The sequence below is a fragment of the Lissotriton helveticus genome, chromosome 3_1, assembly GCF_964261635.1.
Source record: "Lissotriton helveticus chromosome 3_1, aLisHel1.1, whole genome shotgun sequence".
NCBI lineage: Eukaryota > Metazoa > Chordata > Amphibia > Caudata > Salamandridae > Lissotriton > Lissotriton helveticus.
Genome location: NC_136061.1, coordinates 296501877 through 296517731, shown reverse-complemented (window position 1 = coordinate 296517731; position 15855 = coordinate 296501877). Strand labels below are relative to the sequence as shown.

The 15855-nt window shown below is 43.2% G+C and overlaps 1 protein-coding gene across 1 annotated transcript in view; it reads left to right on the top strand.

Moving 5' to 3' along the window:
* The first annotated feature begins 12030 nt into the window (after positions 1-12030).
* Positions 12031-15855, top strand: part of CLTC (clathrin heavy chain) — a 987367-nt gene continuing 983542 nt past the window's right edge. Inside the window, exon 1 of the mRNA XM_078679837.1 lies at positions 12031-12636. Within this exon, the coding sequence (XP_078535963.1) occupies positions 12595-12636 (42 nt within the window). The 5' untranslated portion in view covers positions 12031-12594. The remainder of the gene's footprint in view (positions 12637-15855) is intronic.

The window sequence follows — 15855 nt, the reverse complement described above, 5'->3', positions numbered from 1 at the left end:
TCTGTCCGTTTTATGGACAATCTATCTAAGGCCTAGGTCTAGTCGTAAAGGTGTTTACATAGCACTAGCAGGAAGATTGATTATAAGTAGCATCAAATGCTTTTCTACCTTCCCCAAGTATCTTATACCTTTGTGACCCCATAGATCGGCACTGTATATGGTCACCCTAAGGGCTTGCTGGTTGTATGTTTGAAGGGCTGGAGATATAGGGTGAATTCTTGAACCCCGCTAAAACATCACAATTCATCCTGAATATTGTTCTAATTTTAGCCTACACTTTGAGATATGGGGTGACCAGTCGAAATACTTAGTGAGCGGAACCCCTAATCAAATACATTGACAAGATCTATCCAAATGGGACAGTTAGCATAGGGTTGGTTCTGGTAGATGTACAGGGATTAAAGATCATATACTTGGGTTTCCCGATGGTAATCTCTAGGCCTCTCTAGTTGCAGAAAGACCCAAACTGATCCAGAAGCTTTTGTAGCCCCATAGGTGTTTGAGATCTAGAGTGTCATCTGCAAACAGAAGGGCCAGAACTCTGTTGTTGTCTAGTTTTTTTTCTTTTAACCATTTTATTAGATTTTTCACATTGTAGGATCATTGTACACCGTTCTTTACACAGTTCTTCACTTCTCAGGATCCAAATTACTACTCAGTAATCACGTATTCCCAAGTTACGACATAGCAGGAGAATCCATTTCCTTCTGTACCCTTCATATACTGGACAAAAAATGACGGCATTGTCAATCGTTTCAAGTAACTTGGTACAGACAGGACAACCCTATCAGACTCCTTGGGAACATGCTGCCATTTTACCATCACAGAGCACAGTGGCAGGATCCCTAGCCAAAATTTCATGTATAGTGTCTTGGCTTGAGGGGGTTCTATCTCATCCAAGACGTCTTCAGTAATATAGTTGTCTTTCAACTTAAGAAAGTAGGCTGTAAGGGTACCTACCCTAGATTGCCCTAGAGCGGAGTAATGTATGTGCTGCCAGTAGGAATCCTTTAACAATGCTTTTTATACTCTAATAGATTACAAGGGGGTGGACCGTAGGTTCCCACATCCAATCTGAAGAAGGAATTACTTTATATACCTAAACCAAGGTATCTTAGCGACCCAGGTTGCCCAAGTACATCCTCCAGGCCCCGACAGTAAGAAATCAATTCTGGGATCCGCCGGAGTCTGTGCCAATACAATATGGGTCTCAGTCCGTTTTATGGACAGTCTATCTAAGGCCTAGGTCAAGTCGTAAAGGTGTTTACAAAGCACAAGCAGGGAGATTGATTATAAGTAGCATAAAATGTTTTTCTACCTTCTCCAAGTATCTTATACCTTTGTCACCCCATAGATCAGCACCGTATACGGCCACCCTAAGGGCTTCCAAGTTGTATGTTTGAAGGGCTGGAGATATAGGGCGAATTCTTGAACCCCGCTACAACATCACAATTCCCCCTGAACATTGTTCTAATTTTAGCCTACACTTCGAGATATGGGGTGACCAGTCGAAATACTTAGTGAGCGTAACCCCTAGATAATCAAATCCATGGACAAGATCAGGGTTGGGTGTCAACGATAGGTTTCAGTGTAGCTGGGAGTAGTTGTATCTCTTCTGACTTCTGTTGAAAGGTATGGAGAAAGGCAGCCCATTCTGTGGAGATACGACGATGTTGTATTCCCCGTACCTCTTCCCGCCACATTGCGTCCTTCTTGGCTGTGCCCCACTTGCTGATTGCCCCCAGCTATGCCGCTATTTGGGGTCCCATAGGCGCTCACCAGTGCATTGCGATGCCCTGTTTCGCCAGAAGGGCCAGGGACGCAAACCGTATTTGGACTTTGTATTGATTGCGGAGTCTGAATATTCCTAATGCACATGCTTCCCATGTGGTGATGTCAGTAAGTCCTGTAACCTCCCTCACGGTCCTGTGGATAGTGTCCCGATAGTGATGCAAGACGGGCAATTCCAAAACATATGTAGGAAGGTTGCGCTAGGGGCCGGGCAGCGGGGTAAAAAGAATTGTGATTCTAGTTCAAAGTGCTGGAGGCGTGCCGGTGTTAAATATGCTCTAAGCAAATTGTGAAATTGTATATTTTTATATCGTGAGTTACGGGACACTTTCTTTGGGTATTCTAGGGCTTGTTACCATTCGAATTCCTCCTTTCACTTATGTCTCAGTTGTGTGAGTAGTAGAGCAGTGAGTTCCCGAATGGCTTTATATATCCAGGTGATCAAGTGGCACCCTGGACCCATGTGTAATATTGTGTAAAGCATGGGTGTGTCGTGGGTCCTCCCTCAAATAAGTCCCAGAGCCATCGACAGTCTGAGATGATTTATTGATGGAGTAGAAACGGCCTGTGTGGAACACAACTCTCTTCTGCCAGTTGGTTGCATGAAAGGCTTTGACCATTGACAAAAAGGGATTCTACCTTGGAGCCCGAGTGGTCTATCCAGGTCTTTAGGACTTGGGCATTATAATGGCTTCGGCCTCGAGGCAGGCCCGCTAGCAGAAGCAGTGGGGTATATAATTGGATGTCGCGCAGGGCTTTAAGTGGGGGAAGAAACCTGGGGGTGCTCTAAAAGGGGTGGGACAAACATCGAAGGAGTGTGGCCTAAGTAGGGGCGTGGTCTAAATAAAGATAACTAGTGTAGCAGTACTCCCTGCTCTGACAAGCCGTCAGCTCTAGGACTCCTCAGATCCCCTCCCTCCCCCCTCTGTGTGGCAGCCCAGGCTGAGACAGATTCCCAGGCGCACACACAGCCGCACCCGAGTACTTCACAGGTCTTTAAAAGCCCATTTGCATGTTAATGATTCTTTGTCGTTTTTTCACCCCTTCTTAGACCCCCTGCATCTCCACACTTCCTCCTACTGTGCCCACATGCGTTTTGTTCAACAGTGCAAATGCTCCTTCCTCCCCTTCGTCGCCCCGTGGGTATGCCAGTGGGTGCATGTCTCCAGGACACTGAATATGCCCCTCTGTGGCTTTAACACTGGCAGTAAACATGCCGAGAGGCTTGTGGTGTTCCAAATAAGGCCAGCGTCGCAGCACATGAAATCAGCCTGCTGTTCTCACACTTTCAAAATAGGGCTGTCACATCCTTGTTACGATGCTGTCACATAAAATTTCCGTCTGTGCAAACATTTGTATTATTTTACGTCTAACTTTTGTATGAATGGACTTTTACAAGCAAGTTTCCCATGATCAGAAGTAAAGAAGAGATATCAAAATGTAGGCAGTTTCTCACACAAAGTGGTTTAAGCTGCTAAATGATCCCACTTGAGTTACCATTGATCAACACAATGGTGAGATGAAAGCACATTACCATGGAGTTGTGGGCACTCTAGTTGCGCCTCTGATCGAGCTGGTGTGGGGATGCCAGGGGTACTGGGAGCGCATTAGCTTGATTTGCTTAAGCAGTGCGCACGCATGCTCACCTGAAAAACCAACAAAAACCGGGACAACTGGTCACCCTACCTCTGAGGCCCGAAAATAGAGCCCTCAAGAGACCCCTTTCGAGGCCCCCAAACTAACTGGGGGTGCTCAGACCCCCGCACTTAAAGCCCTGGTGTCGCGGAAACCTCGATGGACCTGAATCATGCAGGATCTGGCTACTGCTACCAGGAGTGGTTCGTTGAGGCCGGACGGGTTCTTGCCAGGAGTAGCCGGCGAAGTGCCGGTACTGACATGGGCCCAGATTCTGAACTGGTCTCTCCAGGGTGGCGGCCCACTGTCCATCCCGACAGCCATTGGAGCTGCGGTACAAGGAAATATGTTTCGAATTATGGGGCTCCTAACCCTTCCATGTTAGTTGCTGTTACATTGAAGAATGGCACTCCAATTAGGTTGAATTTAGTTTAATATAAGATAGAACAGGTACACAGCCAGACAGGTTAGTAGTCAGCATCAACTGAACTACATTCGAACATATTGGTAAGAATACAGTGTAAGAACTCTATGAAGTGGAATGTGGAATGAACACAGTTAAAGTGGTATTACATGTATTGCATAACATAACACATCCCCCTTGGAACATAATTGAAAAAACTAAAACTTGTAATCGACACCACCTCCCACCTTTGCAAAATATAATGAGAAATGAGAAATAAAAAAAAAACAAGTGAATAACATTTCAGATGTAAAAATATATATAAAAATTATGGTTTCTTACAGAGGAAAACTTTCAGAAATGTAATCAGCCAACCATACAGGAGGCCTTTTTTCACGTCTAGAGTTCCTAAAAACGTTTGCCACATCTTTATTGACTTGACTAGAAGAAGTAGAAGCGCCCAATTCAGAAATTTCACCACACTTATGTAAACTTGAAATATCAGTAACAGGAAAAGTGGAGGCATCAGAAACTATCTTGACTAACGGCATCAGGTGGCAATGAAGAATTAGTACATAACAAATCCTCTAAATCAAATAAATCTGAGGATTTCTCTGAAGTAATTTGAGGAGAAGAACTATTTTGAGGAGGAGAACATTTAGCAACCCTCTTGAGGTTCCAAACACGTCCGTCAGAGAGGCGAACTGAATTATTTAAAACTTCCACAACTTGCATTGGTTCATAAAAACGACTTTCCTCCTTGGGAGATTTACCTGGTTTCTTTATTCTTACCCACTGACCAACTACTAAATCAACATCCTTCACTTTATGTTTGGAATCATACCAATTTTTGCTTTTGAGATGTGAAGCTTGACTTTTTTCTTTCACAAAATTTTCAGACCAATTTACTACATTGGACTTGAACAACCATCCTGGTGTAAATTTTGTTCGTGGATTTCTACCACGCATAAGTACAAAAGGAGGAAAACCTGTAGCTTCACAAATCGAAGTTCTGTAAGACCAAACCATTTTCAAAACTTGAGTTTCCCAGTCCTTATTATTTCCTGACATTTGGATGGTGCTTTTCATAACACGGTTAAAACGCTCAACCATACCATTGCTGTTTGGGTTGTATAGAGCTGTGGTTTTATGCTTGATTCCCAATCTATTAAAATATTCTTTGGCCTTAATTGATGTAAATTGGACACCATTGTCACTTAATAAAATAGAGGGAATGCCTTCCAATGTGAAAGACTTATCCAAAAATTGTAAAACAGTTTCTGTATCAGCCTTATTCACAATTTTTACAAAAGGCCACCTTGAAAACAAATCCATTAATACTAAAATATATTTCTGTTCATTACCAATGGGACCCATAATGTCTATAGCTGTGTGTTCCCAGGGTGAAGTAGGTGCAATCATATTACCCATAGAAGGCTTACACACAACCAAAGATTTATCAGCTGTTTGACAGGATTTACAATTCCTCACAAATTTGTCAATATCTACGTCCATACCGGGCCACCAAAATGAAGTTTTAACTGTGCGTTTAGAACGGACAATGCCAAAATGTCCCTCATGGCATAAAGCCATGATGGGCAAACGCAAAGTCTTTGGAGGTATGACTCTTTCACCAAACCAGATGTTACCGTCTCTGACACTTAAATCAAATCTAACCTCCCAAAAAGACTCTAAAGGATGTTTGCTATCTACTTTCTTTGGCCAGGACTCAGCTAGATGAGATTTCACTAAAGATAACTCTTCATCATTTAGATATTCATCATCCCACTTCTCCTTCAGAATGCCTGCACCTTCTATGTCCTGTACATAGGCTACCTGAAAAGAATTCCATAATTCATCCTCACATTCCTAAAGTTGTTTTGGCATTCTAGAAAGGAAATCAGCTATACAATTTTCCTTGCCTGGTATATATTCCATTTTATAACAAAAATCCTGTAGTTTGATAGCAAGTCTGGCAACTCTTGCAGAAGTATTGATAGTACCTTCAGTGGTTAGGACCCTGAGTAATGGTTTGTGATCACAGCGTAAAATAAACTTTGTGCCCCACACAAAAGCTCTAAAGTGATTAACCGCCCACACACATGCCAAAGTTTCTTTTTCAATGGTAGAATATTTTTCTTCTGTAGGCGAGAGTGACCTGGAAGCATATGCCACAATTTGTTCCTTACCATTCAAATTAATCTGAGATAAAACAGAACCCAATCCTTTAATGCTGGCATCTGTGGTGATGATAGTCTGTGCTTCAGGATTAAAACTTTTTAACGAAGCGATATTAGTGATGCAGCTTTTTATGTCCTCAAAATCTTGCTCACATTCCATAGACCAAACAAACTTTGTTTTGTTTTTTAACAGTTGTCTTATATTATACGTTCTGGTTGCAAAATTTGGAATGTATTTAGAACAAAATTCAGCTAGGCCAATAAAGGATCTAACATCATCTTTCCCTTTGGGAGAAGGAGCGCACTTGATTGCATCTATTAAGTTAGGTTTTGGTCTGATACCGTCGCAATCGATGACATGGCCTAAATAAGTGACATGATCACTAGCAAAAGTACACTTAGTATATTCAACAGTCAACCCTTTCTCATTTAGTATACTTAAAACTTCCTCTAAAGTATTGTCATGCTCTGCCTTTTCCTTACCAAAAATGAGAATGTCATCTTGGAAAAACGTTGTGTTTTTAACTGTGGAAAACAACCTGTGCATTAAGCGCTGGAAAACAGCCGCAGCCGAGGCTAGGCCGAAAGGCATTCTCTTAAATTGAAAACATCCTTGGGGGGTTATAAAAGCAGTGTACTGCTTGCTGTCTTTAAATAAAGGAATTTGGTGGTATGCGGCGGATAAATCAATTGTGGTGAACCACTTAGCACCATCAAGTAAGGCTAACATTTCATTAATTTTTGGTAGAGGGAATTGGTCTACTATTATATTATCATTTAAATGGCGTAGATCAACACATAATCTCAATTTTCCGTTTGTACGTTTTACAACCACCAAAGGAGAAACCCAAGCAGATGCCTCAATTGGCTCAATTATGTCAGAGGATACCATTTTCTCAAGTTCAGATGCAACATCCTTTCTTAAAGCAATTGGTACACTTCTAACTTTGTGGATTTTTGGTATTGCAGAATCTTTTGGAATTATCTTATGCTCAAAATCCTTTAATTTGCCAATTTTTTTTTTTTAATACAGCAGGATTTTTTTTTTAAAGTTCTCCACCAGTCTTAGTGCCTTCGTCCATCACTAACACCTTTTCCACCGAGTTGGGATCAAGAATTATATGTAATTCTCCTTGGTCTTTCCATCCCAACAACTTGCCATAAGATTTGCGATTCTTAAACTCAAATTTTAGCCAACGAAAACCAATAATATCAATCTTCCCACCATTATAACCCTCGGGGTCAATATCTGGAGAAGATAATTTTGGACCAACCCTGTTAACAAAAGTATTAAGCCAAACATCTTCGTTGACAATTGTATAGGGCGAACCAGAATCAGCATATACTTTAACACGCACACCGCCTATGTGCATCCAACATTCAGGCTTGTTGTCTACTAGTAAACAGCCATCCCTGATGTTGAGAAGAAGTTTCTTCTTCAAGACCACAGCACATTCAGACGCTTGGTCATCACCACTAGAAGTGTTGTCATCAGAGGCAACTTCCTCTTGAATACATTTAACAGTCTTTGTCCTTCTCCTGCATGCTTTAGTATAATGACCGTACAGTCCACAAGCACCACATTTACTCTTTTTGGCAGGACACGACTTAGCAAAAGCCAGATGTTCAGAACTCCCACACCTATAACATTTGGGAGATTCACCACTATACTTTGGCTTTGCCCATGTTTCATTCTTTTGTTTAAAGCTACTGTTCTTTCTCGAACTGGAATTAATTTTAGCTACTACATCTTTGTTAATACTTTCAGATTTCAAGGCACTAGCACATCTACTAGATGTCTCAGCTTTACGAACTAATGCTAAAATGTCATCCAAACAAGCATCGCCATTCATCCAAAGACGTTCTTGAATGGCAGGGTTGTTAGCATGCATTACAACCTGATCACGAACTAAATCCTCCAGTAACCCACCAAAAGCGCAATCACATCCCATTTTTTTTAATTCCCCAACGTAGTCGTCGACAGATTCACTTTTAGACTGCTTTCTTTGGAAGAATTTGTATCGAGTAAATCCGATACATTCCTTTGGGGAGAAGTACTTATCCAAATTAGATAGAGCTACGGTGAAAACATTACTGTCCCCACTCCCAACAATAGGTTTATTCATCTGGTTATAACATTTAAGACCTTGCGGACCTAAAGAGTGTAAAAGAATACGTTTCTTTTGTTCAGCAGACATTTTACCATCAGAATCTACAGTCTCGATATAATTTAAAAAATAATCTTTCCATTCCAACCATTTCAAATTTGGTTCAGAACCTTTACACCAGAAATCTTGAGGGTTACTTAAGGAAAATGTTTGTTGACTCATGTTGAAGGATAAAAATATAACAGTCAATTATGATGCTTGTTGAAATAGTTGTCAGTAAAGTTGTTTATGGTGGAATTGTTTAGTGTGTGTTAGAGGAAATAATACGTTTATTACACTGTCCAATCTTCACCACTAAATTCTAGAAAAATGTCGAAATTCTTCGAAGTGTTAATTATATAAATTCAGTAGTACAGTTCAAAGCGTTTCTGAATAGTACCTGCAACCGCTATGAAAAATCGATCTGTGGTTGTCAAAATTGGTTTTGAAATGTCCTTCGTGTTATTTCATTAAACACGAGTAGGCCTGCCCAATCCAAGATGGCTGCCACGCATCACGTGATGCGCCACGTTCACAGCGAACGTCTGACGTCGGTAGGATAGCAGCGAGCCTTCGGGGAAGAACTTGTGAGCCTTCGGACGTCACAACATGAATGACGCGCATTCAGTGTCCCATTTAATGAATGCAACGGTAAGAGCTCGAGCGCTAATGCCTTTGACGGTGATATTTTTAGGATAATTGTCAGAAATTTAATTTTTCTTTTGAGAAAAGGCCTCGCTCACCAGAATTAGTTGTTTGTCCACAGATGTAGTCCCCAATGCGCCGTCCGATCACTGCCAACGTCGTCTCTGCTCTATGTCTGTTTGTTCAGTAGAAAAATATCGTATAGCGGTTTCCAGGTGTTTTTAAAAAAAAATATCCCGATTGTCGCCAGTTGTTACATTGAAGAATGGCACTCCAATTAGGTTGAATTTAGTTTAATATAAGATAGAACAGGTACACAGCCAGACAGGTTAGTAGTCAGCATCAACTGAACTACATTCAAACATATTGGTAAGAATACAGTGTAAGAACTCTATGAAGTGGAATGTGGAATGAACACAGTTAAAGTGGTATTACATGTATTGCATAACATAACAGTTGCCAGTTGCATCTTGGTTATGGCGACTAAGTCGTCCGTTGTCACAGATAAGGGTGCAGAGCTATAAGCTCAGTGGAGACAAAACAATCAATCGTCTACCATCCTGACAGCACCAATTTGTTAAATTAAATCCTAGGATTGGAAATCTTGGGTCCCAGTGACATGGACTTACCTGGTCACGCTAACCGCTATCTAGGTGGCAGATGTGCACGCTCCCTTCCAAAGCCCCCCCTATCGGCTTTGACAATGCTTCTTCTAAACTATAAACGTATATCCTTGCTGGACTGTGGTGGCCTGCGCTGTATCGTTATAGCCTAAAAGCTTAACAAAGTTCCAGGCGTGCACAATGACAGTTCGCGGTGAAAACAATTCAATATCCGGCTAGTTCAATGTCACGCGCACCTCCTTAAGAAGTAGTAGACAGACTGCACGCTAGCTCAGCCTGACGACAGCTCTTTGCACATCTTGTATGACGACTTGACCTTCAAGTCCCCTTTCTATGTTTACACATGCCTGAATACCAGGGGCTGCGTTTCCACCCACGAGCATCGCTTAACAGGCGCTAATTAATTCAGCCAACCCCCCTCTGTGCCCACTAAGTATAAAAAGCTCCATGATGAGTACGACACCAGCAAGAGTCGTCGTATTCCCCAAGGCTGGGAAACCACTGCGAGATCCTGCAAATTACCGGCCCATAAGTCTACTATCTGGCCTATCAAAACTCTTTGAAAAAGTTATCCACGCCCGTCTTGTGGACTTTGCGACAAGCAACAACCTCCTTGCCAAAGAACAGTTTGGGTTCCGGAAAGATCACTCAACCAATCACCAACTCCTCAGAGTTGTGGACATCATCAGCCATGGTTTCAACATCAACAAGTCTACCGGAGTAGTCTTTCTGGATGTAGCCAAAGCGTTCGACCGAGTATGGCACGAGGGACTGCTTTATAAACTTATCAAGCTCCAGTTTCCCAGCTACCTGGTCATGCTACTGTCCAGCTACCTGACAAATCGGACCTTTCACGTGGCAGTGCGAGAAGAATGCTCATCGCCACGCCCAATTCTTGCTGGAGTGCCTCAGGGATCAATCCTAGGACCATTCCTCTTCAACATATTCACAAACGACATCCCCACGGACCTAAAGAAGACTGATCTTGCCCTTTACGCAGATGATGTCGCGGTCATCTCTCAATCCTTCAGCGACAAGGAAGTGGCTAAGAACCTGGAGACATCGCTCTGCAGACTCTCCGAATGGTACAGCGACTGGCAGATCACCTTGAACACGGGCAAAACCACTGCAACATTATTTACCAGGAAGCAGAACAGGAAACACCCACAGATCCTCCTCAACGGGGACGAGGTCAAATGGGAAAACAGCAGCTCCTACCTGGGGGTGACTCTGGACTCTAAACTCAGCTGGAAAAACCACATAGAGAAGACCTGCCAGAAAGCAGCATCCAAACTGGCTGCATTATACCCACTCCTGAAGACCAAGTCGATGCCCATGCAGAGCAAGGTGCGAGTAGTCACTGCAATAATTCGACCAACTATGACATACGCTTCACCAGTTTGGAGTGGCTGCCGCCCACAGCTTCGGATGGACCTACAGAAAGTACAGAACAAGGCCTTACGGATTGCAGCAGGTGCACCTATGTTCACACGAACAGCAGACCTCCACAGAGACTTAGGGATTGAGATGCTGGACGACCATCTCCTCAAACTCAACAGGAAATTCTACACAGGATTAGATCAAAAAGAAAACCCACTGATCAGGAAACTCGCAGACATCTCTACGAACCCATTTGACCGCTACCCGCGTCCCATTGAAGCGCTAACCTTGCGAAACTGAAACAGAAACGCAGCATCCAAAAACTCAGCACTGCTTGAAGGCAAACGCCGGCAGGTACACAAAACCCACCGCTGCCAGATGGCATGATAGCCTCGGCAAGCAACCAAAACTCAACACTATCAGAAGGAACTTGATGGACAAAGACAAGACCCCCTGAGGAAACATGCTGACAATTCTGCATACTCAATCGACCGCTACCCGCGGCCCATCACTGAGATGACCATGTGATGCAACCTCAACTGTGACAAAGCGTCACACATCAATAAGACAATCTAAACAGCGACTAAAAAATTCAAAACGATTGTGGAGTAATGAGGCTACTGCCTCGGTATCCAAAAACTCACCACTGTCAGAAGGAATCTGACAGACGAAAACAAGACAGCAGACGACACCTCCTCCGTACATTGCTGAACCTGCCAGTGGCGTGTGGGTGTTCGGGATGGAGGGTACTCGAAAAGGCAGACTCAATTGAGTTCCAGCTGTCAAACTAACACCGCCCACTACTTGCCAAACACAAAAGAAGGACATGGTGCCTGACCTCCCGATACCAGCGCAACACGGAACTGGAGATTAATTTAGACCATTGGTTCTGATGAGCAAAGAGCGAGGTGCAGAGAATACAAAGGACATATTATATTTCATGACGATTGTTTTAAAAACGTCGTTAACACCAAGATATATTTACATCAGAACCTCCATGAACATAAATATAACTTTCGAAACCTTCTAATATTATAATGAAAAGTCGCTAATGCTAAAACAAAAAATTGTTAACCATGCGTTGATCAGAATACAAGCTATTAATTTTCTCTAGGTGGGTGCATTTAGAAGGAAGCAGCATCGGTAGAAGATAATAGTCTATTTTGCAGCATCAACGAAGGTCCTACTTTTCTGTCGTTGTATTTGGTAACTCAGGTGACCAGGAAGCGCTGGGCGAGGGCGGTGCAGTCGGAAATGACGCTAGTGTGCTTCTCGCATGATGTGGCAGAAATCATTGAGCGACATCGGTTCATCTAAAGTAGTCCATATTAAAAAAAACGCCGTTTTATATAGTAACAATGTACCATTGAGGAGGCGCCGGTATACGGCGGGTGCATTTTACCACGCCACAGACCCGTCAGTCCTCTAGTAGTCGCAAAATCAACTAGGGAACTCCTTCACCGGAAACGAGTCCCAGTGAATCCCTCCGCCACCCTTCACTGTCGCTTCCGGATTGCTTGACTCGCAGTTCCGCCATTTGCGGCTTGAGGGGAGGGTCAAGCTGAATTCTACCGGGTCCCCAGGAGGCGCTGGATCGCCGCACCGAGCTCCGTATCCCTCCGCTGCGTTTGACAGCAGCTGAGCGTGCCGGCAGCCAGTGACAGGTCCAGAGGCAAGCAAACACAGAGTCCGAAGTCAGAAGGAGGCGGGACCTAAGGTCCAAAGAGACAGAAGCTACCGGAGAGACAGCAGGGCCTTTGGGTAAAGAGGAACCAGCATTATCAGCAGCCATGGCCCAGATTTTGCCTATTCGCTTCCAGGAGCACCTGCAGGTACGTACTATTAATGGAAGTCACGCTGGGACAGCAACTTAGGCTGGCAGTAGGAACAAGATACAGACTCAGAAGGGTGAGGAAAGGATGGCTACCAATCCCTGCATTAGACAACCGGAGGTGTTCACAGTTATGCCACCCTGAGCCATTGAGTAAAGCGTGACATGCAGCGGGGCGGGGGCAAAGGTAATGAGGAAACTGCATAGGTGTAAAATGCCGCTGAATGGATGGGCGTGGTATATGTAGCAGGGGACATGAACAGCAAGCAAAGGTAGAATTACGGTGCCAAGGTGTCCGGTGTGGCGGAGCGATGTTCACAGGCTTTACACAGTTTGAGATGTGGTGACTCAAAAAGATGTGACAGCTCGTAGTAGCACATTGTGTCTACAGTATTAAGAACAGCGCAAAGGCGTGGGGGTCAGCAAGGTGGTAGGGCGTTAGACTAAAGGAACTGCAGGAGAATATTTGTTTCGGATAAATTGCAGTTTACTTTAGCGGCAGGAAGGAAAAGTACAGTGGCTGGACGGAGAAGTGACCGCCTTGGCCCCCAAGTTCGATTTTATTACTGCAGTACCCGATTAGAAGCGACAGGCAGGTGGGAGCAGTTACACAAAAACATATCTACAGTATTGAATGGTTGCAACCTGTCTTTGGGGACACGCTGATGTGCACAGGCGTAACGTCAAGTGGTTCTTTGGGGCTCGGAGCCCTTAATTCTGTGGTAGGCGCAGCAACCTTTGTCAGTTGTTTACAATTCATAACCATTGTATTTGCCAGTACGTTTTTATTCCACATTAAACTTCAGAACAAGACTTTAGAATATATTCATGACGTTTTCAAATCAAGTTTAATTCATAATTTCCGTCTGTCCACGTTACAGGGTCGTACGTTTTTTGAATGAACAATCGTGCAAAATTTGGTATAACAAAACAACACGGACGGCATACCCATGTTGAAAAAATATTCAACAGTTGCGGGTCCTCTGTCCAGTACTTCGAGCAATATGAAGCAAATGGCACAACAGATCACATTAATGCATTATATTATTTGGTAAAACAGATGGTATAGCAGGTCTTGGCGAATTTCTAAAGTTAGCAGCTTGGGGTAGTAGAATGTCTAGCACATGCTTCATATTGGGACTGCTGTCCCAACCAAAAGGACTGTCAAGGTTCCAGGTCTCTAAGCTCATAGGTGTCGGTAGGCTACACAAGGGGATTTAATACTAACTACATAACGTATGCAGTCAGTGAAAAATGCATCCTAGTAACATATTCGGTTACTTTCCCCTTTAAACACAGTTACAGCACTGCTGATCAAGTGTTAACTTTGTACTCTCTAAGCTCCCGTGGATTTCCTCCCTTCCGCTACGTGTATAATTGCTAATCTGAACTAATTTATTACCTGCGATAGTCTAAGTGTATATGTAAGGCCAGTGGACGAATGTTGAACCACAGCACCCGCTCTCGTACTAGAAGGATACAACATTTATTTCCTGTTACTGTCAATTCGCAGTTTATGTGCCCTTACCATGCCGGATTGATTAAACACAACGGATTAGAACTCAAACCGAGCAACCCAGGTTGCTGGCAGTTGAATCAAAGCAGTGTCTGAAACTCGCTGTCTGTCTGAGCCAGTCAACCCCCCTAAATACTTCCTATAGCCTGGGACAAGTGCAGGCCAACAATTGTATCCTGTCTTGTTCGCATACTAGGAGCCATTAATCCATATTTGTATGTACACCATAACCTCATTTAGTGCAGAGTTCGTATTGGTACTAAAATTTCATAGTGCCACTCAAAACGCAGCAGTGTAAATGTAAATGTGCTGGATTTGTAAAGCGCACGGCTGCCCGTGAGCGTCCCGGCGCTTGCTTAGGGAACCCGTCCTGGTATTCCCCTGTGAGAAACCCCGGCAGGGTGTCCACAAGGTGAAAGCCAGGCATCCCGCCGCGAGGGGCCGTAGTGTCACCCACTTATTGTCATTTACTGTGCTCATTTTTAACCCATCATTCAGCTTCTTTTTTATGTTGCTGTCTTGTCCTTTCTCTATCTTAAAGATCTAATGCTAAATGAATGCATTGATGGAAACTACTTACTACAATAGCATAGCCTACAAAGTACATTCTTCCACTCATCATTTTCTTCTGTCACACGCTTACAGTTTGCTTTTTTTGAAACACTTGTAATGCAACAACCCATCACATAATTTGGCCTGTCTTTTATGCCGATGTTCTCACTTGTGAATTGTGTGCATCTTATATAAGTGAACAAACATTCATACTGTTCACCACTTACCCTGGTTTCCAGTTAAACAGTCTTCCGTTAAACCTAGGCATTTGGTGAATTAGCAGGATTGATATTTTTCTACTCATGAGAGTAAGATTGCAGACGAGCCACACTTGTTCTGTGGGGTTAGGTGGGGCGGGGCGTCTTCTTCATGTTATGTTGAGCTGTGAAGTGGGTGGCACTGCTTCAGTCATGGAGCCGTTGCTGGGTAGTGCTGTGTCATTTAAGGGAGTGGTTGGGAGTTCCCTGTCAACCCCTTTGCCTGTGGGTTCTTGTCACAGATGTTACAGAGCCACTCCTGTTCTCAAGTCGTTCACTTTTTTTTTTTTTTTTTTTACATGATTTCTGTAATATGTCGATTATGAAATGTGCGTGGACGTTACTGTTTCATTGTAGTATTTTAACTGTTTTTTCCAAACTTTTTTTGAAATCCTGTTTCCAAGTCCTGTAATAATGTTTCCATTCAAAACTATTCTCTTTATTGGCTAGGAAGCATTTAATTGATTTGTTCGTCAGTGTAGCGGTGACACATAATTCTGCCTTTTTCAGTGGCTTTACTGTAAAACTTGTCCCATGATTTGCCACTTGTATATATGGTGGCCTTTCTACGAACTGACAATATTTCCATATTCCCTTTATCACATGGGCTTCTTGTTCAAGAATGTTTCATTGACCCACTTGTCATAGATCACTCTTATTTGCAAGCAATGAAAAACCCGTGGGTTTACTTTTTCTGCTGACAGTACAGCATTTTCTGTTTTTATTGTTTTTTATTGGCACAACAAGCAGCCCTGTTCATCATAAGCATGTTTTTAATTCATAGCTGTTCAACCCGAGCACACTTTTTTTTATACGATAACTCCTGATTTCCTGCAGCATGGAAATTGCTATATGGCTTTCTTGCAGGTGAAATGAAATCATGCAGGCGGTACAA